Here is a 24145-nt window from a genome sequence, read left to right as displayed (position 1 = left end):
ACTCCTTCAGGAGAAAGGAGATTGTTTTTTCTCATTTAAGAAGTCATATTCTACCAATTTGTATAATTTTCTACCCCTCTACAAAAATACCCATGAAGAACAAAGAAGAAAACCGATGAGAACAAAGACTAAAGAAGACTCAAGAAGAGAACAGGCATCCTTACATGCTCTCACAGAACTTTGTAAGAGTGCTGGGCTTTTCCTGGTTGCGTCTTTGTCGAAACCAACGTTGAATGCTGCGTACATCCCAGTCCAGCTGCTTGGAGAGGCCCTCCAGCCTCTTCTCATCTGGATGCTACAGAACAGAGAAGTATAAAAATTAGTTCTTTGTCCAACTGCAGTAACTTCACTTTAAATTTAGAACCACTGTAATTGCCTCTTGATGTCTTGGAGGATGACTGTTAGACACATGGATACATAAAGTTACTTTCATAGAAATCTCTGTTAGCAGATCCACATCAAAATACATTTACAGTGACTTACTAATCTAGAAGGACATATGCTGTAATATTGCATACAGGTTATTACTAATACAAAACTTATAGGGGACAACAGGATGAAAACTTGCTTGAAACTTGGAAAGTGATAATAAGTAGGGATAAAATGCCATGCATTTCTCCAGTAGTGGGGCTTACAAACAACCCCCTGCCTGCCACACACTATGCCTGTCCCATCCTCCTGCATCAGGATCTTTGTCCTATCAACTGTTGAAGTAGTGAAGATTGCCTGACATCAAAAGATCTTTTCCCATGTTTGTCCATGTTAATGTTTAAAAATGAGGTCATTAAACAAAGTGACAGCTTTAAAAAGAAAATCACCTTGACAACAGGAAGAGAGAATTTTTTTCTGTGAAATTAGCTACACACAATTATTCTCCAAAGCAGCAAATGTGGAACTCTCATTCCATTAGAATGGTTGCAAACGAGTGCAGAGGTAAGGCAAAAGAAAATGAATCTGTCCTTAATTTGAGTACTGTATGGAGAACAGCAGTACAAGACACATTTCTAATCATGCAGCAATTCTACATGTACAGTACTGCATGAGGGCTATTTATATATTTCTCCTGATTATATTCTATTTTAAAGAAACAGGAGAAGCTTTTGGACAATCTGTTTTCTGGAGCTCTAGCTTTATTTCTGCAAGCCAGTTACATACATTGAATGAGATACAAGAGCTGCCATGATAAAGACTTTTCAAAATGTAGCAAGAGGCAAAACATCAAAGCTTTCATCAGGTTAAAAGTTTAATCTATCAGACTCCAGGAAAAGACAGGAAGGAAAGGGAAAGTAAAGGATGAGACAAGAAGGGTGAAGTATTTGCCATCCATCTCAAAAAATTAAAAAAAGAGTTTTTTAGTCCACTGAAGTAGCCACTAGTTTTTCAATAGAAGGTTAAGAAAAGCCATTTCCTGTAACTTTAAAAAAAACAAAAGATTGATGCAGCTCTTGGGAGTTTGACTAGAGAGAACTGCTGCATGTGACTCAAAAAAGGCGGCTAGATAAATTGGACAGTTTCTCTGAGAGCAGCTACCAGACAGCACTACCAAACTCTTGCAGGAAAGTAGATGCTTTCCTTTGGAGCTCTTCCCACTTGCCTCCGTGCACTGAGTGCTGGAAGCCGTGTGTGTCAGCTCCTACCATGACTCACAGACATTGGTTATATGACTTCACACACTCAGGCCTGTGTCAAACTAGCAAATTCTGTGAGGAAAAATTAAAAATTAAAAAAAAAAAATTAAAAATCCCATTCTTCCTTCAGCTGAGTCAGGTGAGAGCACATGTGCCACAGCTTTTAGAAACAAGGTATGTGTGACTCCCTCCCTGTAAACAAGGACAAAAACCACACCAAGTGCCATGGTGATCTCAGGATAGGGAATGACACACAAGCAAGAAAGATTCATGGCACATTCAGTCCCTGACACTGAACCCAATTTTGCCTTCTGTGACTCTACTACTCTCTGAAGTTTAGGCTGATGCCTTTGCTGTGGCATGCCCCGTTGCAGCCTGGAGCTGAGGTGGGACTGGGAAGTTCCTGCAGGAATTTTGTTTGTCCTTCAGGCCTCCACAGGCCTTTCCACTACAAATCAGCTGACCGCTGAGGTCTTCAGGAGATGCTAAAGGATGCCTGATCACTGCTCACTGCTACAGGAAAACAGGATGCTTCAAAAGGACAGACAGGATGACATAGCTGAGATGTCATACAGTGAGAGCTGTAGAGACAGAGACATAAGTGGTAGGGGAAGAACTTTTACTGTACCAGAAAAAATCTGCAAGCCCTAAACCATGATTCAGTCAGTTCCCCCCACTTTTCTAGCTTCTTCCCCTACCCCATCTTACTGGCTCACAATTTACTCTTTTTTCAAAAAAAATCTGATGATTTTATAGGAATTTCTAAAAGATAAGAAGCAAAAAAAAAAAAGTAGATGGCCATATGACACACACAAAGTGTTTCTGTAACAACTTTTTTTGATTAAAAGCTTATAGGAGTTGTCACAAAGGGATGCACAACTGCTCAAGCTGGCATACCAATGACAACCTTGACATTCGTATGTTCTGATTTTAGCTGTAAAAATCGAGCACTGCATTTAGCATTTAGCTTTGTTTTGTTCAGATATAGTTTATAGTGCCATATCCAACTCTGTAAGGTAAATATTTTAGTTAAATGCTTTACCTTTGTAATAGCTGTGAAAACTTTTTCCAGGATAGCATTAGGTTGAGCTTTCTGTGGTCCATTGGCTTGGACTTTAAGGCCTAAGGCACATGGTTTAGCAATGAATCTGTGAGAAACAGAAGAATGAAAAAAGAAAACAGGTGAAATCCTTCAGTTATTTACTTCATTACTGTTATCAATCAATGACATGTTGTAAATGCACAAACATTATATCCCTGACAACAAAGTAATATTTAGCCTTACAGCTCAAAAGCAAGCTCATACAGGCGATTACATTGCAAAATAAGTAAAATCACTTTGAAGGATGAAAGGAACTCCTCAGAGCACATAAAACAGAGGATCTCCTTTCATGTTGCGGTAAAAAAGGACAGAACAAAAGCATGAGAGGAATGCCTCCTAGAGAAGCACCAACTAATGAAAAGAGCAGGGCAGCTTGCAGAGATGAGCAGCACATAATATTCTTCTTCAAACAGAGCCTTTTTCATAAATCAGTTTCCAGAGTACTGCCTCAGGACTCCTTTTGCACAGTAGAAATTCAAAGTCCTTAAAGGCAGCAAGCTGCCCAGTCAATACAATTTTCTAAACCATAAATTTAAACGGTGTTGAGCAATGCCTCAAAGACTTTGCTCGTCCTCAAAACTCTTCTGCTAAAATACGAAGCTGTCACAGATCCAAACACCAATCCATAAATTCATCCAGTTTATAAACTGTCTCCGATACATTTTAGAGATTAATTACACAGCTTACATTACATACACTCAAAGACCACCATTCCACTCGTAAAAAAACTAAATTACTTGTAACTATGAGTCCAACTTTGGAATCCCCATGAAAGCTAAAAAGTCTCTACAGGAATCACATTCATAAATGAACAGTATGAACTTCTGTTATCTTTGAACTATGTAACTCTTGATTCCATTCAAAAAACTTCCGTTTCCTAAGACTTAATGTCCTGGGTTTGAGGACCAGTAGGGACCAAAACAACAGACTCAGAAGTGAAGAAGTAGTTCCACATTCATGCAGCCGAATGACCACAAGGTCTTGAAAATGATGGAGTTCTTATCCACATGCAAACCCCATTTTAAGCACTGTTTTAAGCTACAGCCACTGCTTCTGCTATGTTTAAGACAGCACACCTGATTAAAGAGAATTAAGCCCTAAGCAATGTTACAGTGGTTACAGCAATAGCATCTGGTAAAGAAAGATGGGTGATGCCAGACCACCTTGCCTTCCTTGTTTTTCCAAGGAAATATTCTTGATACATTGATACCATTCCTATATGAAAGACAGTTCTGTAGCCTGAAATAATTTTGGTGACTATTTGCAAGGGGGGTTGGAAGTCATACATCCAAAGATACGTGCAGTGTATCAGTGAACTCATTATTTGATCCTTGTATGTTATAAAAGAGACTATTACAGTCTCTAAAAGTTTGGTCAAAATCTGGATTGGCTGTAGATTGCAACCATACTGCTAGCTCCATAGCACCAACAGAAACAATGGCATCAGTTGTCAATTCTCTGCTTTAGGATTAAAAGCTTTGACGATACTAGTTTCAATGCTGAGCGCAAGAAGAACACAGTCCAGTTTTCTGCTCATAAAACAGAAGCATATAAACCCTGTACATGTAATAGGTAAATACACTGTAATCTAGCTACATTGTAAACCTGTGTATTACTTAAAATGTAGGTTGACGAAGAAGTGAGAATTGAATTCTCTAGTTCAACATGGACATAACCAAAAACACAGCTGAAGAAACTAACAAAATGCTTATAGAGTTTGATTTCAGAAAATTATTTTTTAATTATAAGGAGTTGTAAAACACTTTCAGCCATGTAACAGGGGCCGAGAATCTTATCATCTATGTCCATGTTTTGTACCAAAAAGCTGAAAAAAACCCGAAAATGTCAGTCTTCTCTATTAAAGAAATTAAAACAATTTCCTGAAAGGAAAGCAATAGAGCCAGACAAGAGTCAAGTCTAAGACAGACAGTAAAGGGGATGTCAATCAGTGTTCAATCTGTACAAGGCTCCACAAGGAAACACTTACAAGCACAGACAGGGCAGAGGAGTGCTCTAAGTGGAATAAAACCAAATAAAATAAACAGAAGACAAATTCCTCAGCTTCATGCATTCATGAAGGAACCCAAACTCAGTCTTCACCATTAACAGCAAGATCAAACAATATCCACTAAATAAACACAAAAATAAAAATAAACAATTGTTTCAGATAGATTTTATGGTCACTTGCAAAGTCAGTCTCCTCTGAAATATGACTTGATTTGGGGTTTTTTGTTTGTTTGTTTGGAGGGTATGGGTTTTTGTTTGGTTGATTTTTTTTTTCACACACATAAATCTTTCAACTTCTGTTTTGCTCTTCTCCTGCTGAGTGAAGGAATGAGATAGCCATGATATAACTCCAATAGAAAGGCAGTTCTCTAAACATGCTAATTTAAAAGGAAAAAAAAATAATTTAGTAGAGTCAAAGGCAGATTAAAAAGTCCCCGTTAGAAAAATTCCACAAAGAGCAATTCCAACAAGCTTCATGCTGACCTGATCTTCATTTAAATCTAAGCAAACCAGCTGGGCTTGCTTAAATGCCATTCTTAAAATGACATGCCTTGCTAATGAACAGCCTAGATAAATCCAGGACAAAGCAGAGATACAGTGTTTGTCTAGATTTTAAAAAGAGAATAGAATTGTAATGTTGATGTTATTTCTACCCATTACCTAAAACAAAACACATTTTCTGCTTCAATCTGGTATTTTCTAAACAGGAATATAATTTTTTCCTCCTTTGCTGTTTATGTTTTTCACATACACTAGAGGAATAGGCATGTGACCCGAACTAGAGCTCATCTACAAGGACAGCAAACCACAGCAAGGACATGTACAGGGTACACAGCTGCAAGACACTGGATGATCTTGGCAGGTACGTCAGGGAGGAAGGGACAGGGAAAGCTTAAAAAAACCCACAGAGGTCTCTCTCCTGATATGCTGTTGTGATCTTTCTCCACTTTTGAAAAACAGCTTTCAAAAAAGTCCCCTCAAAGGATTGTTAATTCCTATTAGGACTCTCAAGGGAAATAAAGAAATAAAGAAATTAGAAACATTTCATATGCTTGCAATATTGAGCAGGTCTGACCACCAATTCAAATGTGCATGAGCCATGTCTATGTGATTGCCTTTGGTGTAGGTGGTAAAATTTAAGAGATACTTTTTACTTTTCATACAAAAACTCAAGGAATTCAAACAATATTTTGCAGTATAAAAATTACTTTTCAGGGTTAAAATATAATTTTAAAGTAGAATTTAATCAATAGGATCCCAAGTGTCACACCAGGTGCCATAAAAAGCATCATTAACATAATTCTCACTGACAGTTTTCTGTAATGATTTAAATAGATTCATAAGTAAACAAAACAGAGTGAATGTTTGATATACGTACAAACTATAAGCACTTTGCCAAATGTTGAACTTCTTAAAAGCACTATTCATTTTTTCCATTTCTTTTAGAGCTGCGGTATTCAATTCCCTAAGCAGTCTTACTGAAACCCATGAGACTATTTATTGCATAAGGTACTGCAATTAAGAGGGAAGAATTATTGTGAAAGAGTAAGGAGAGCAGAATTGACTATATTGGCAGATTTTCTATTTAAAGCATGTAAATCTGAACAAAAGCCACACTAATATCTCTTTTTCAATGGATTCCAGTACAGATGAATTGAAAGCTGGTATTAATTACATAGAAATTAAAGGACAAGCATTTTTTGCCAAATGCAGCCCCATCTATTCTGGATCTAGAAACGAAAGACCAACATAAACAAGGGAATTAAACTCTGAATTCAAGAACCTTTTTAAAGGCAGCTTCTTCCTCATTCACAATCTAAGCCACACATAAAACCAAAACCAAACCAAAAAGCCCACAGCCAGCCAATTCAGATAATGTGGGTTACTGCAGAGCATCGGAGTGGAAAGCACTCAGCCTCTGCAGGACCATAAATACTGCACCGTCTGCCTGACAACAACGGGCATTTCTGAGTGCCCCACACCCACTGAAGGCGGGCACTGGTTTGCATTTTGGTTCCTGTCTTGTTTTTTCAAATTGATTATTTACAACAGTGACAGCAAGACCTCATACTCCACCCCAAACTCAGAGATCAGTTTTTCTCTATAAAAAGAAACCCTTCGCAAAATGTTTCCCCACTTCCCCTAGAGTGTAAAAAGAAGCACCATTTCACCAAAAGTATGTAAATTTGAACAAGTAAAAGTACCATTTTGGGTTTCCTGCTTGTTCTTTAACAAATGTCAACTAGACAAAGACAGATGCTATTACAACAGATGAATAAGTAGAAAAAGAAGCAGTAGTAATTAAAAAAAAAAAAAAAAAATTAACTTTGCCCTGGTGGAAGAAGGTAAACGCCAGTTGGGCACCACTTGCCCTTCGCAGTGATTGCAGTGGGCGCACCGCTGAGAAGAGGAAGATGAAGATCCCACCTGGCCATCAACCCTAGAGAAAATGAAACCCCAAACCCACAGACTCTTCCAAAGCCATTCCCAGTGCTCCACACTACACGTCTAATTCCTCATGTTCATAAAATTACAGTTTAAAATATGTTGGCTGTACTTCCTGGGCACTCCATACCCTGTAAAAGTTTCTCTTTAGAAATACAAACAGGTCAGATCCACAATGAGCACAAACGATCCTGGGCACATCAACTGGAAACATAACTGCAATATCACTGATAAAATAACCTCTAATAAGAGAGTAAGAAAGATGCCCCCACTGACTTCCAGAGATCTTTCTGTTATCCTTTACTGGCTACTTGAACCCTACTACTTAATTACCATGTAACCTTTTTAGTTTACTGCTTTTCATCTTGAAAAATTACATCATTTTAATCCCATAATTAACTAGAAACATTAGTGTTGACCCTCATAATCTTTGGAGGCTGATGTTCATTAGCACTAGGAAAGTCTGAATTAAATAAATACTTTTTTATCACATGCCGAAGAAAGAGAAAAGTAAAAAGATCTTTTTTGTGTGTGATTCTCTGGATTTTACTACAAATCAAACAGTCCTACTTGCGACATACAATCTTTGCTCTGAATCTGGTCAGAAACTAATACGTAATAAGTCTTTAGTCATCTGGGGCACTGGAAATAATGCCTGTAGGGCCCTCCTATAGCACGTGTTTCCATACCATCAGGTAATTTGCCATTTTTGAGCTGATGATAGTGGCTGCCCTTTAGTAAATCCATGTTTGACAGTTTCTCAGCAGCTTTGAAGATGCTCAAACCACCACAGAGCCCACAACAGGTAAATAGTGATTACAGGTTTTTTAAACAGCCTTAAAGGTCTGCAAGAACTGGCTTTCCAAACAGGGCCAAAAAAAAAAAAAAAACCAACAAAAACACAACAACCCAAAAACCATTAAGCTAACAGGGCTAATGAATATTTGATTCATGTAATTAAATATGCTTGGGGTTTTGTTGGTGTTTTTTTTTTTTTAATGTATGGGAAGATATAAAGAGAATATTCAATGGCTTGTTCTAAGCTTTCAATTTAAGAAATATCAGTATTAAAATAAAAGACAATGTTAACTGGCAAGTGATACATGTTAACCAGTTCAAAGCAGGTTTTGATTCCTTTCCATGCCCTTTGAAGTGATAAAATTGCACTCCTTTGCAATGTTTATTTGTCAAGTGTTTGTGCTTTATTTAGAAACTCACTTCATTTCACAAAAATTCTCTCTAGAACAAGACAGCGAGAATCCATAAATTGAAAACCATAAATCTTTCTCCATTTTTACTGAGGTAAATAAGCGAAAGAAAGGAAAAACAAACACCAACAAAAAAAAACAAATAATAAAAAAAAAAAAAAAAAACAACACCCAAACCAAAGCCCCAAACCCCACAACAACTCTCTCCCTTCTCTCAAACTCAGACCCCATGAGCTGATAAGAAAGAGGCCCAGGAATGGGGAAGCAATAGACTGAATGAACAAAAATGTCTGCTATAGATTTTCTTCCCCCCACCCCCCGCCTCCCACTATAGGAGGATAACAACTTACTATCTGATCCTTGATTTCCCTGTATTGTCTTAATATAATCTGCAATAAAAGCCACTGAGCTCACGCCCAATTATTTTTACAAAAGGCTAAGGACAAGATTATCCATTCAAGAGAACCTAAATCAAGACAAGGTTCTTTGATATAGATGAAAATGGGTGTTTTTTACTTTTGCATTTAAAACTGGCATACCTAAAATAAGCCAGTATCATGAGGGATGGAGCTGCACGAAATCTTACTATGCCCCAAACTCAGGAATAACTGCCAACAAAATGAGCTTAGATAATACTATTTTTTTTTTTTTAATTTATGGATTTGTCCTATCAGATTTAATAAGCTGTCTGGCCATTCACGTGTGTTATGTTTTAAATGCTGTTGTATGCCAACAAGGTTTCTGAAACCTATTAAATTTTTAATTTAAAACTTTCAAACTACATGCATTGAGGCAAGTGAGCTGTCTGCTCCTTGATCTCGAAGCCTCTCCTGAGGATTGCAAGCAAAGACTGAATTCGTTTCAGTTTCTGCCCTATTACTGTCATTTTTTAATTTTGCATCAACCTTCTTGTTCCTTCTGAGTCATTATTAAAGCAATGACTTTTTCTATCTAGGTGTAACAAATCTTACAGGCTCTGTAAAATCTTTTCCCCACAAATTAGAAAACCTTTTTTTGCTTGATATGTTCCGAGCACAGAAAGTTTGTTCCCTCAAACAACTTTATTTTGTGGCCAACTTCAATGTGGAAGCCCACTCGCAAATTTTCATCAGTGCAAGAGAGAGAAGCTAAGCTGGTGCACATTTTATACTTTTTTTAGAATGTTTGTTGATCACAGCTTGAACCATTCCCTTTTGTCTTTTGTTTTTATCAAAAGTAGGTCTATTATGGACAAATAGACAGGCTTAATATCCTCTTATTACAGCCCAAAACTTCAGAAGCCCATCTACCCCCTGATCAGCAATCTGTTTTCTGAGGGAAGTTACCTCAGCCTGGCAGAAAGCATCTGCATAAAATCACCCTGGAGACTGCTCCTACATGATCTCTGCTAACAGATTAAAAATTTCATGAAGCCATCAGGCAGAAAGCTGGCTACAAAGTCCCCATGAACACTGAGAACATGCATTTTTGCCTTAGCCTTTCACATCCACAATGAGATTTGAGTTAATTGCTTGCCAGTGCATGACGAGAGTCTGAATGTCCCCTTCCTGTGCTGAGGATGCATCTACATGGAGAAACCTGCAAAAGCTACAGTGAATGTGAAGTGTACAAGTATCTCTGAGTTATCTTCAAGTATAACAAACTCTAATTTGAGCTAAGTGATATACTCTGATTACATACATAGACCATCTCTGTGAACCTGGTAAAAACTCTCACTTGGACACAGGCATAGTTCAAGTGGTGCTTGCATAAAAGACTGCTCATGTTGCTAACGCCAGCCAACTGTGAGCTCCATAACAAGAAAGACCTAAGCAAGCTATTCCTGCAAATGAAGTATGTCCATAAAATCTCATAGTTTCTTATCAGTATATTTACAAATAACAGGGAATGCAGTTACAACCAGCAAAAATTCCTCTCTGTGATAAAATGGTGCCCAAATCTGTTTTGAAGAGTCTGGCTGTCTTCAAATTTTACCAGCTCATCTACTTTATGCTCTCTAAATATAGATTGTTCCAGGGATTTATGATTACAATTGTCTAACTTGTTGGACATTGCTTGCTGGTTTTAAACAGAAACAATCTAAATTTGCTCTAAGGATGAGTGAAAGCAGAAGAGACTTATTTCTGACCAGATGCTCAACAGATTTACTGCCACAACACACAAAAACAAATGCTGAATTGGTTTTGTTATTTTTCTATAGCTGACATACTCAATTCAGAAGTTACTTGTATTTCTGATAAAAAAAAAAGCAGAAAAATCTTGATAGTCCTAGGACAAATTCAGTAGATAAGTAGGGTAGTCACTTCAGTATACCTATCCCAGCACTGGTTTTGGCTTTATGTTTCCCAACACCTTCTGCTACAGAGGGGCCACCAGGATACAATATCCGAAAGCACAGTCAGGGGTCTTAACTCAGTTAACCTCATCCGGTAGCTATACAGGAAAGTTAACTTCACTAAAATTTGTTGGATGTGCTTGGAAATGCATCACACCTCCTGCAATGAAACCTTTTCAAAGTTAAGAACATGTCGGCCCAAGCAAGAAGCCCAACACACAACTTGGTAAGTCAGCAAGAGCCTTTTGCTGCAGAGAATCACAAGTGCTGCCTCAGAGGGCAGCACACAGGAGAGCTGAGCCAACCCTTTCAGGGGAACATACTCCTGACACTCCTGAAATGACTTCAGAAAAGCACACATACGCATATGCATTTCATCTTAGAGCTCAAATCTTTTTCCTTCTCGTTAGAGATGCATTAGCCGCTATTTCCACACCAGCATCATTATCCCATACCTCCCATCAAATTATACAAACTAAGCACTATTCTGTGGAACCCACATCTGTTTCTAAAAAAAAAATAAAACCTAAGCAGCTTGCAAGAGAATTCAGCTTACTGAATTAGTGAGGTTTTGTCTTTCTTTGGCTCAAATTATTAGACAGCATTTGTACTCACTAGAGAGGGAAAAAAGATTGCTGGAAAATCAGTACTTTGGGCTTGGTTAGGTCTTTTTTCAAGGATTTGAAAGCTTCTTGTTAATGTTTTGACCTGAGAAACCTTCCCAACAAGCAATCATGTTTTTGACCTCGACGTTTCTACAAAGTATTCTAAGTTTCATTAAAAGGCTTTAAAAACAAGCAAAAACAACCAACCAAAAAAAAAAAAAAAAAACCAACCAAAAACAGAACCAGCCCACACATCCATCACCAATGTCCTGCTACTACTTCTCAGACACAGAGCTGGGAAGCTATTTGAAATCCCTCCTACAACAAAGGGCATTGCTCATCCCTTGTAACAAAAAAAAAATCGAAGTACATGCCAAACTGGCAGCAGAAAATGCATCTATTACAATACTTGGACCTCAGGGAGCATGGCTGGCAGCAGCCTGCAGTGCTGCTGAGGGCTGGTGGAACTAATGGTGTGGAATGAGAAACTGCTCATCTAAAATAAAGAAGTACAATCCAATACTTTACTGAGTGCCGATGTTTGCTAGGATCTAGTGTGGGAAGAGGCCTAGAAGCCAGTGGTGGCAGAAGCCAATGCATCGCTACACGTGGGCTCTGTCAGGCTTGCGCCATCGGCCAGATACCCTGCCAGAATACCAGTTGCTAGTACTGAGCTACCACCACAACCTCTGTAATGCTACAGCACTGCTCCCATGCATTTTTCTACCTTTTGACAGCAAACAGCCTTTCTTTTAATATATCGAAGATGGATATAAAAGGTAGGCTAAAGAATAGCACTACACCTGTCATACTTGATGCAATAGGGGTACTGACATGTACACAGATCAGCTGTGTAAAACTGCTCCATCTCTGCCTGCAAGAGTAATGCTTCACCTTTGAAAAGGTAATTTTTCAGCTGAAAAACAAAGGGCCCTATAAATTCAACATATTGTCCTAGCAAAACAGATTCAGCATCAAGTGTTTTTTCATACTTTGGACACTACGTAAGTGAAAAATGGTTTTATACAGATCAACTTCAGGGATGAAAATCTGGTCATAGTAATCTGCTTGGGAGCAATAAAGGACTCAAGGGCTTCCATCCAAGAGTACTTTCATGTAATAGAAAGTTTCACTTTACTCAACTGTCTGTGAAAGGTAGCTGTGATAAAAAAAGGATTTAGTAGCTGTATTTCAGCTTGCAGGCTTACCAGTTAGTGCAGTGCTAATGCACACCATTTTAAGTAAATAAAACAAATTATCGTCATCACTCAACAGCACTATTATGTAATGTTTTGTTCTACAGAGTTACTCTTATGGAACACAACCAGTATGACTGACCCATACCATTCAATTATCATAAAACTGTTTCTTTTTTGCAGCTGGATTTCTCACATTTATATTGTCCTGCCTTTTTTGGTTTTTTTTTGGACTGAGCATACACATCTAAAAGTCACATCTCCCCACTATGCTAAGTCAAAAATACCCCATTTTTCCTGAGATTTTGCTCCAATCACAAAAATCACGACCAGTAACATCTGTTTGGCTTGAGCTACCTTTGTACACCTACTAGCTCCCATCACAAGCTGCAGGCCAGACCCTGCTGACCACAGCCCCAATTCCAGTCCCTGTTCACACCTACCGCTAAACCCCTTCACCTCACTGAGCCAGTAAACCTATTTAATCCTTTCTCTCAAGTGGAAATGTTAGGGAGAAGTCTAGCTCAAGCTGTAGGTTAGTTTCTAACAGGACTGACTGGAGCAGAGGATGTTCAGCCACCAATATGGAAAATACCTCAGCGCAGCCTCTATCAGCAGCACTCCAGTTGCTCATCCTGTTAGCAAATTACTATGAAAATGGGACACAAACAAGGCCAGCAGTTTACAAACAGAAGTATCCATGTTTTCCAAACATGGAAGCAATTTATTTATTTTTCTTTTACATACACATAAAGTTATAAGCATTTCAGTTTCTCCTGAAACTGTAAAACCAAAGAGCTGAAGGAGGAAGGAACTGCATGCTCTCTCCAGAATAGCAACAAGAACTGCACAAATGTAGAGAAAGGTCACAAATAAGTATTTTTGCAGCCAGCTGTCTAATGCTTTCTTTCTTTATAATGTCTAAAAATAAAGAGTTTAGTCACTCTGTAACTTTCCAAGTTGAGATGAGGCAGAGGGAGAAGGGAACGAAAGGGGAGACGCACTCTAGTCCGCCCCACCTCTCACACACAGTACCTTCTCTTAGCTGCCCCCCACCAGCATCACTGAGGCTGTAGAAGGCATGGGAGATACAATTCTGAAGGTACTACTCTCACCCTTTTAGCACACAGTAAAATCAGGATACATGAGTCAGGGTCAGTTGTAAAATTCAGGTCTCCAAAATTTTAGCCCACTGCTAAAGGTCAGTGGAGATAAAAATATTCTCTCAGTTTTTAAAAAGCTTAAGGACTCTCTAGACCAAAAAAGGCATCTTTGCATGCAGCAGTCCCCAAAGAGCTGCCCCTGCCTTCCCAAGATGCACTAGTAGCTTGCTGAGCCCATGCAAACTTCTGGCACTCTGTGGCAGAGTTCCCCAGTGTAAATTCAGACCGTATGAAGACAACCAACTTCCTTCATTTTGAATTTGCCACTTGCCAGTTTCATTTCTGGTCCTCTACTTCTTGCACTGAGTAAAAATAAACAGTCAATCCCAATGCATCCTTTCCGTGCCACTCCTGACCCTATAGATTTGTCTCCTACTCCTCTCTCTGCTACCTTCCAAAATACAGAGCTGATATGTCCCTTTATTTCAGCAAGTCTGGGACAACCCCAAAGAGTCTGCCATAAAACATCCACGTATGGAAAGACACATGGCTCAAAAGGGATTAAATGCTGGACAGAGAAAAGGGCAGGAAGACAGCATAGATAGAAAGTGAAGACTGACAATTTAATTTTTAAATCGCAGTAGGTCATCCTAATACAATTACTCTGTTCTAACCCACCAGGGTCTGCAGCATATACTTTATCTTGTGCTTTGGTCACATTTTCAATATGTGAGCAAGAAAAAAAATAAAAATAAAAATTGTGAGCAATACCTGTGTCTGCATTAATGCTGTAGCCAAGGCACACCATCCACCGACCTCTTGGCACGTACACACACTCTTAGTGCAGCTCTCCTTCATCCACCAAGGCAGCTTCCAAGATACAAAAAGAAGCTGCAGTTACCTGCCACTTGGATATGACCCAAGAGCTGCTAAGTGGCTCAGAGCAACTGTCTAAAGAAGTAAAAGCCTCAGCAATCATTTTGATAAATAACATAACTCTGTCCACGAGAAAGCCAATGCTACTTCTCCAGGTTCCTTTGTGGTAATTCCTAGCCTGGTCACCCCAGTGATAGCTTGTCTCATCAACGTCCTCTTACATTCTCATCTATTTTCCTTACTCTGACCTATTTACTACCAAGAGGCAAAATAATGAAGGATGTAGTTAAAAATCCCTACTGATCACTAGCAACAATCAATCCATCTGATATTATCCCAAAAGACTGTAGCGAGTCACAGAACAGAACTAGACAGTTCACCAATGCCTTCCTGGAAAATATTAAAAGGTGTCTGAAATGTTGAGAAATTACATTGTTCACCTAGAACAGGAACACATTAAGTTATGTGAGGTTAGCATGTGTTTTCTGAAAGCAGAGATGAAAGAAGCTTTATATTCAATGGAACATTAAAAAAACAATTTAAGTCCTCAAAATGTTTCAGTGTTTGTCTGGCTTATGGATCCCACTCTGCTGCCTTCATCTACGGGTTCTGCAACCAGTCTCTGAACATGGGCAGGTGCTGCATGACTGGCAATGCCCAAACCTCCACCTGTCTGCTACAAGTGTGCAACTGCATTTGAACAAATGACATAGCCTGCCTGTACAATTTATAGGCATGCTCTGTTCCTCAACATTGTCATCACACTACCTGGGAGAGGCACAAACTTCAGGTCTTGAAAGAAAAGTACACACCACTAAGTATTTAAATATTTGTAAGCTTCCTCTTTGTTCTCTTGGGAATTTGGCTTCCCTACTACAAGTGGGCTGTCACGGCATATAACAGAGAGGATTTAAGTATGTGCCTTACTCGTACTGATAAACCAGTACTTCTGGTGCAAATCCTATTTCTCCCTACACCAGGAAGTAGAACGTGTTTCAGGAACTTTCCTGCTATGAGATGAAAGCTCACACTAAATCTTTCTTCTGGTGAAGACTGTTCCCTTTGAAGAGGGAATGGGTCATGGATACCTCACAGTAGGATAGGTACATTTCTGTAATTACTTGATATAGGGATGGTTGGTTTTACATGGAGGTTAAGCTTTCATCCCAAGAGCTAGGTCACAAAATCATCAAACCTTTTGAGGGAACTTCAGCATGAACCAATTTTCATCCTGGCTGGCAGGTACTAGTCACACAAGATGATCATAATGGTATTCATTCACTATATTTTTTGTATGTGTGTGAGCACCTGTATATATTTACACAGAAACATGCATACATATACAAAGCATATGTAACAGCATATATATTTATATATTTGTGTACACATATATGTTATATATGTGTGCGTATACACAATCAAATTTCAGCATATAGTCTGACTACTCAACTACAAGAATTAGAGCCTTATTTCTTCCCAGATGCTCTGCACAAAGTTCCTAACTGGTACAAAAATATAGTTCTTCAGTTTCTTTCTAATTAGCTTCCAATACAAAAAGATAACAGATACATGTAGATATTCAAGAAACCTATTGATGAAGAAGTATGCAGCCAAACTACCCAATAAATTATTTTGCCTATTTTATCCTTAAATTGAGATTACTTAAAAAGATAAGGACTGTTCAAAATTCGCAGCTGGAGTTTCCAGCTGGATCCAACTAAGCTGGGATGGGGCAGGGTCCCCCACACCCTCCCCACCTGCCTGGACACAGCACCCTGAGCAGGGTCAGCCACCCAAAGCACTTGGGCTTCTCACCCACACTCAATCCACCCTGCCACCTTTACTGCAGCCACAGAAGCAGCAGATTAGAGCTTTGAGAAACTGAAGACTATCCCTGCCCACCTCCCCAGAAAAGCATTGAGTTTTCAGCTGAATCAGTGACCTGATCCAATTTACTCCATCAGTACAGCATTGCTAAACTGAGTCATGAGCAAACCTGTGTGTGAACTCTCTGGGAACTTCAGTTAAGCCATCACAGGATCACATTCAGATTTTGCTTTGGAAAACTGACTTTAGTATTTCTTAAAAAGTATTCTCTTCTGAGAAAAGAGATTTTTAAAGCCTATTAGAATACCTATAATTCAAAAGAGTCATTATGACTTAGTTTTTCTGAAAGAAGTGCGTCAGCAAAAGATTTGTAAAAAAAACTATACAAATGCTCACACCTGAAGCCTCAAAAACCATCTCAGACAGAGCCCTTTTGAGAAGTAGTTTCTACCTGCATTGTATGATCATTAAATACCATCCAGACTGATCAAAACATTCAACAAAGAAAAAAAAAAGCATCTCGTTCTCACAGTCTTCCAAGCTTTCCTGTACATTTTTCACCTTCATCTTTCTATTCTATTTCAAATTATTTCTGAATTTTCTTAATGCTTTCCTGTTTGATTGCCACCTCAGAGGGACACTCTTTCGAAACGTCAGAGAGGCAATCTGGAGAGCAGCTGCAGCTCTGCATCCAGAAGCGCAGAGCACACAGCCCTCCAGGTGAGCTTACTGACCCTCTATGCACCCCACCATCTACTGGGGAGTCAGGGAAACCAGCGCCTACTGGAGTGCAGGATATACTGCAGTGTTTGAAATCTGGAGCCTTTGTTTTCTGCCTTCCATACCGAGGCTTTCCCAAAGCAAAACCCTCCATTGCAGGCAAACAATGAGCCTTGCACACAAAATGTTCATAACACAGCTGACAGGCATCTCATTGTACTCCTAATGCACGGTAAACAATTAGTGATCAGACAAAGCAGTGCAAGAACAAATCCTATTAACAAATAATAGGATTTGCTAGCAGATCACCCAAACGCCGCCAGAAATGGCAGAGAGGGAAGGGAGCCTTGTGGCACTATGCATTGGTGAGCTGCATGCGCAGCCACTGGCCAGCTGCGGAAGCTCACCACATGAAAAAAATGCTGGCGCACCAGTTTTGACAGCAATTGAAAATGAGGCAGCATATGTCAAACAAAAGAAAATAAGTAACCACGTATCCTGGACATCTGTGAATCATTTACACCTTGGATCCATAAGCAAGTGTATTTTGTACATCAAAACACACAAGAAACTGTTAGATACTATTTTCTTTTAGCTAGCTGCAAGATTTTTGTCAGCAACTTGTACACTCCAACTTCAAATGATCCCACAAAGGATACCTGACTGAAACGTGATTCCCTCCACATATTGGTATATAACTGTCCACCTCTAACAGCAGAGGGTTTTAATAAGCACATAAATAAATAAATATTTGGGTAGGTGAATATTTGAAGGAGCCTGACACTGTAATGTTGACCCCAGTCGTTGCTATTAGATGCCAGAAGTGATGCTGAGATGGTAACACAAGAGGTGGTTCTAGTAGAGTTTGAAAAAAGGGAGGAGACTAATTTCAGGTGCTGAAAACCAGGCAGAGAACTTACCAGCCCTGGCAGGTCACAAACTACTTGTAAGATAATAGTTACTTAAAGCTTTTGAAGTGGCAAGTATTTGTTATTCTTTGTATTTCTGTTTAGGAGTGCTATATGCCTTCTCATCTCCTTGGGATCATTAGAATTGTCTTGCTTATTTATTTATTTGCTTTTAATAAATCCACATCACATGATGCTTGGGATGAAAGCAGCTTCTTCCACACACCACAATGACTACCACATTACAGAGGAACTGGACCCTGCTCTGAATTGGTCTAATACTTTCTATTAGAATATAAACCCAGAAACTAATAACCAAAATTGGGAACCCATATGACTTATAATCATGTAATTACAGAAAATTTTTACACCATGAGGGTTTTTTTTTTAAATGGGAAGAAACATAGTTCCTAAGATTGGTCATCAGGTAATTCTTATTTAGGAGTGTAACTAAAAAGTCAAAAGGAAAAACACTCTGCCTTTAAAATAAGGTGTCACCAGACAATGTGAGGGTGCAGCTTAAGCAAAGCAGCAACGTGACTGCCCCTGAAGGCACACGCTAACCTAGCCCAATCACCAAAACCCACTGAACAGAACTAGACACAAACACACTGCCTTGTTGGGGATTAACGCTTCCATAGTTCTTTAGAACTAGTCCCTTTGCTCCACGTACTGCAGTAAACTGAGCATTCTGGTGTGCATGGAGTATTATGAGGCAGCTCGGCAGAAAAAGCACAAAAGCTATTTAGTATGGTGTCTAGTATCTTGGTCTGCCAACCCAAATGGAAGCAACAGCCAGTGTCTCACCCAGCTGGGTTAGAGATTAGCCGTGTGTAACACTGCTGCACTTGAACTGTGGAGAGCTGTATGCTTGGCAAGAGGAGAAAGAAATGAGAAGATGAAAGAGAATGGGGAAACACCTAGGTAGAAATCGCTGTAGGACTCATTTTGAAGACTTACCCATACAGTTTGTTTGCCCAGGCAAATACATGCGTTTATAGCCCACTACATGCACTCTGCCAGCGTGCTGCTAAGAGCCACGCACTTCCCTGTTGCATACACTCCAAAACATTCAGCATGCACATCAGCTAAGTATCTGCACAGTGCTTGAACTGCAGCAAAGCTTTGCAAGCATTGAGAGCACTTGATAATTATCAACTTTACATGGAATTATAGATCAAACTCTGCCTTCCCCTGAGAACAAATTAGACGTGACATCTATATCCAGGGTACATCAGGAAGTATCACAGTCCAAGATCATAGCTCACTTAAGAGTGGGACTGGAAATGTCAGGCCAGCACACATAATGCCTCAGAAGGGTACTTGGAGCAGCTCCTGTGAGTGGGCACCTCCTTTCAGCTCCTGGGCTGACAGTCACTTTCTTGACATGCATGTCAGTCATCATCCTCTAGACAAATGTTACTGACACAGCCTGGCTTCCAAAGAATGTGACCACTGCCTCCACCCCTACAGCTAGAACATAAAGTAAACAAAAAGTCTTCAGAATACCCAGAACTACAGCGTAATCACAAATTTTACTTTAGAAGACAAAACGGTGATTAAAGATCAGCTTCTACCTACAGCAGTATCTTCTTGGCTTCAGAGAAGCATGTGCAAAACCAAAGAGGGATGAAAGAAGGAGGGCTGGAGAATGCTGCTACATCAAGAAACATGCAGAACTATCTTTTTCCAGGCCTAAAACAGGCGAATATTGTTGACTGGCATACATGCCAGCTAAAGAGAGAGACAACATCTGAGGAGTTCCCATGAAGCATACAGAATCTCCCCTGGTCCAAGCACCACCTTGGCTTTGCTCTTTCCCCATCATTGCAGCCCCCTCCTTGCTGACTGAGAGCTGGAAACTCTTGCCCTCTTCCAAGAGCCTCTTCAGCTGGCAAGAACCAACTTTGGAGCCACAGCCAGGGCCACAAGGGAGCAGATTATGAGCAAACAGAAACTGCAAAACTGCATGAAGCTGTGCTCCACCACCACTGCCTACAGCGCAATGAAAGACAGCCTCGGGCTGAGGGGGGAGGAAGCCAGGGTGTAACCAGCAAGTATGTGTTTATGCAGTCTTCTGATGTAGTCCCAGCTACATCTCAGAGCAATTTCAGAAACAGAAGTCAGTTCCCTGGCTTTCAGTTGGGTATGGTTTTCCTGTAGCAGATGCAAGTGGTTCAAGAACAAAACCAGCTATTAAAGAACACTGAACAGGTAAAACCCTGGTCAGTACATGACAGATTCCTGCGCTTCAGTTAACAAATGGCTGTAGAAGGACACCTCTCGGAGATCAAATGTCAGAAGACAAACATTACACACATACCTACTCAGGGATTGAATATCCCCCTTCAGATGTCTGTTGTAATGCTTATCCATAGCATCTGGAGGGTCAAAGCACTGGTCATCAGCCTGTCATGAATCCCCATGCTGTTACAGTATTTAGTTCTAATCCCTGGTCCTTCACTGCTAAATAAGGGAAGAAAAACCAACAAACAAGCAAACAAAGCAAAGGCCAGGGCCACTTGATATAAATATAAATAAGAAGGCAAAACAATTAGCTTAGAAATGTTACCAAAAACTTAAAAAAAAAAAAAAAAGGGCTTTCAGCCTTTTTTAGTTTTGTGTGCAAAGCAGCATCACAACTGCACAAAGTGAATAGTGACTGTATTTCACACACTTTGTAATACTGCAAGCAGGATGAAAAACCAAGCGTGTAATGCCACACAGCTATCAAATACATAGAAAGGAGAACAATTGAGGGGCAGGACAGAAAGCAGAACACCCCACAGCAATCCAGCAGAAGTAGGTGTGTTCCCTTACTTCCTCAACATGCATGTACATTTCCATGACACTACACAATGATGACAAAATTTTACATTTTAACCCATCAAATCTGAACATTCAAAACAAATGCAGCTGTTCATGCAGGGAACAAAAATAAATAAATAAAAGCTCTTCTAAAGAGACAGATTTATAACTGAATCTGCAAAGCCACACAGATTGAAAAACTAGGTCAAATCGTTTGCTAGTCAACCTCACTGCTATTCCTCCCTTCTCCCCTATCACTTTCAGTAGTTATTGAAGAAATCAATTAATGAAAATGCAACAGACCTGTCATGCAGGGCTCAAATTACTACTGCCTGGTACATATCAGAGGGGTCATCTATGCAACTACAGATGGAAGGGGGAAAAATTTAATCATTATAGTCTTTCCAATTCACAAATCCTAATCCTAGAGTGTATGCACTCAATGCTACTAGGGTCCATTAGCAGCCAAACAATAATGCATATTAAAAAATAAAAGGAGAAGGAGAGGGGGCAAGAGGCAGACAAAGATAGGCTAGAAAGAGGCAAAAATAGAGGAACTGCTGTGCTTTAACTTCTGCTGTGTTTGCAGCAAAACCACTATAGCATCTGCTGCTTTTAATGACATCTTGCTAGTATAATTTCTACAGCTTCTTGAGTGAATAGTTTTAGTAACCTCTTAAATATCTCCATTTTGACACTAGATTTCCAAAGAGTAGCTGTAATACTAGTTTTAATATCTACTAGTCACCTTGTGTATGTTTTAAATAATTATCTTTTAGGAAAAAAGGACTCACTGCAATACATACATTCACTGTCACAAAGGCATTAAGGGTTTTTTTTAAAATCTTCGTAAAAGGTAGGGACCAAGTCAGTCCAATTTCAGCTTACTCATTTTTATTCATTTCTCTCCTTCTGTTGCACAGACAGAAGGCATTCTGTTTCATCATTACAAAAAAAAAAAAAAAAAAAAAAACAACAAAAAAAACCCAACGTAATTCTGCATCAGTTGAATACTAAAACAAATCACTCTCAAACTGCATTTCCACCACACACAATATGCTGCCTGACAAGTAATTGCAAAGAAATCAACTTCCTGACTTTAGTGCAGCAATGGCCAACCTAACTGGTTTGACAAGCCACATACCGCAACCTTCATAGTGCCACAGAATGTTTCTCTGACAGCTGAAGGCTGAGGGGAATGCTGGCGTGCCCCACGGGCTGGGGGGGAACCAGTCCCAACGCTTAATGACGAGGGCTTCCTCTGGGGCTGTGGTGACAGTGGCCTCGGACACCGGCGGCATTGCGGCCTGCCCTGCGAGGAGGCCTGCCATACCCTGCTCACAACCAGCCCAGGGGCATCCATGGTGGCAAAGGAGCGCTGAGGGCAGCGGGGGAGCATGCTGCTCTTAGGCAGGAGTGCCTCATTCATTTCCTTTGACGGAAAATAAAAACCGTTGTGGACTGTGACACTCGCAGATCTGGCTGGCAAAATACAGAACAGTCTCGAGCCATTTTAGCCTGAATTAATGGAAATTGTCGTAATTTCTCTTTCAGCACAGGTGCTCAGCAGAGTTTCTGTTATGCTGCTAAAGCTTTTTTCTCTCATCAGTAAACCTAGGACTATCATGGACTACCCAGAAAAGCCATTTGGAGCACAGTATATCCCTGAGCAGCAGACTACACAGAATGCATCCTAAATTCAAGAACTTGCACAGAAGCCTTTGTCTTTGATGTTTCTTTACCTTTAGCCTTCCTGCCTTTGGCTAAATTCCTTGGAAGCCAAGGCTGTGCTACACATAACTCATCTAAATCAGCCCCATCTGGCCTTTGATTCTGAGCTGGATCTTATCTGTAGCTGTCACTGTTGAACTTTCATAGCCTTGGACAATTTTTCACCCTTAACTCATTGAGCCATAAACAATTATTGCCTCAGTATCTTTGATAAATAGCTATGGAAATCCCAAGGAAAAGTTTTGGAGGTTTCTTTTTAGTTGGTTGCTTTTTGTTTGTTTCCTTTGTTTTTTTGACAGTGACACATTTAGAGGCGGGGGAGGCATCTTGGACCAGAACCCAGGAGGACACTTGGAATCTGGACCAAATGAGATGCAAAACGCAATCTAACAAGCTCTGCTTAATGTCTACTGAATCAGAAGGTAAGTAAAGAAATGGCAGTGCTGGAACTAATAATGAGGTGGACATGAGGAACCGACAAAGCAAGGTAGGAAAACCAAGCATTTGTGAGAAAACTGGCAAGCCAAAAACATTCTGGAACCACTACACATCAGGTAGCAGTATCCATCATACTTTGACTTACTCTAGACAAAATCAGTACTCAGTTTTGAAGTCTGCACCTTAATGCTCAATATTTCTTCTTGAGCAGTGCATGATGGTTTAGTAAAGATCTTTTGCCTCTATAAAAATTTGAAGCTTCATTTTATATTAATCCTTTTAACACAAATCAGAATACCTGTGTTTACCTAAATTATACTTTCTTTATTTATCTTTCCTTTTTTAAATATTGCCTAAGGATGAGAAACACAGTTAGAGATTCAAAGAGGGTTTTTTTCTCCATCCCATTCAATAGATAAATTGTACAATAATTTGATCAGCTTTATTTGCTGAAAGTACAATTTCTTGTTCTACAATTTAATCAGAAACTGGCATTGTTCTTTAAAGATGTCTATCAGAACAACATTGTCAACTAGGTTTTCTTTCAATTTGAAGTAAAGTCTATTTTTGCTTTTAAACTACCAGCTGGAATTACAGTGCACTCAAAAATCAAGCTGGAAATTACTTTTTCCTTCATTTATTTAAAAAGCTACTCAAACCAATGTTTTATACAATTCAACAGCAGCTCTCAAGAACAGTCAAACTGTACTGAGTAAAGAAAGCAAGATTTTTCAGTTTCTTCTGTTAGATCATTAAAGCATCTTATGACTGATAGTCTAATTAGAAACTTAACAGAAGATTTCCCTTATGAAATATGTGTTACTCAACAAGGAAATAGAAGTCTGTGGATTTCTTTCCTAAGCCTCAGTTACTGGGAAAACATACTACCAGTCTTTCAGAGAACAGCTCTTGTCCTTTATTGGGTTCTCGCCATAATGAACATCTGCTAAGTCTATAAATTAATTGCTGAAAACATCTTGTGCTTCTAGATGATCCAGGCAATCATAGCCATTCTGGGTTACTAGAGAACATTACCATTTTTCTCTCTCGCACAGGCACACATCCACACATACACATACTCCATTACAGTATAGCATAAAGCAAGAACAATTATTTGGCATTATTTATAATGTCATAAAATAAACCTTTAGTGCTAATCAAGTCATCAGAGCAGTATACTGTAAATTGCCCTGGATGATTTAAGCAGT

At 39.4% G+C, this 24145-nt stretch overlaps 1 protein-coding gene across 4 annotated transcripts in view; it reads right to left on the bottom strand.

The window, feature by feature from the left end:
• The window catches only part of CERS6 (ceramide synthase 6), a 122204-nt gene that overhangs the window by 79384 nt on the left and 18675 nt on the right, over nucleotides 1-24145 (bottom strand). For all 4 annotated transcript variants that reach the window (XR_006164569.1, XM_042784306.1, XM_042784307.1 and 1 more), the window contains 2 exons: nucleotides 2671-2776; nucleotides 165-295 (listed from right to left, as the gene is read on the bottom strand). Coding sequence is in view for 3 of the 4 variants with exons in the window: in XM_042784306.1 (XP_042640240.1) it covers nucleotides 165-295; nucleotides 2671-2776 (237 nt within the window). In the remaining variant the exon portion in view is untranslated. The remainder of the gene's footprint in view (nucleotides 1-164; nucleotides 296-2670; nucleotides 2777-24145) is intronic.

This window comes from Tyto alba, unplaced genomic scaffold, assembly GCF_018691265.1.
Source record: "Tyto alba isolate M040663 unplaced genomic scaffold, T.alba_DEE_v4.0 Super-Scaffold_7, whole genome shotgun sequence".
Classification (NCBI taxonomy): domain Eukaryota; kingdom Metazoa; phylum Chordata; class Aves; order Strigiformes; family Tytonidae; genus Tyto; species Tyto alba.
The sequence above is the reverse complement of the archived record's forward strand: the minus strand, read 5'-3'. Positions and strand labels throughout refer to the sequence as shown.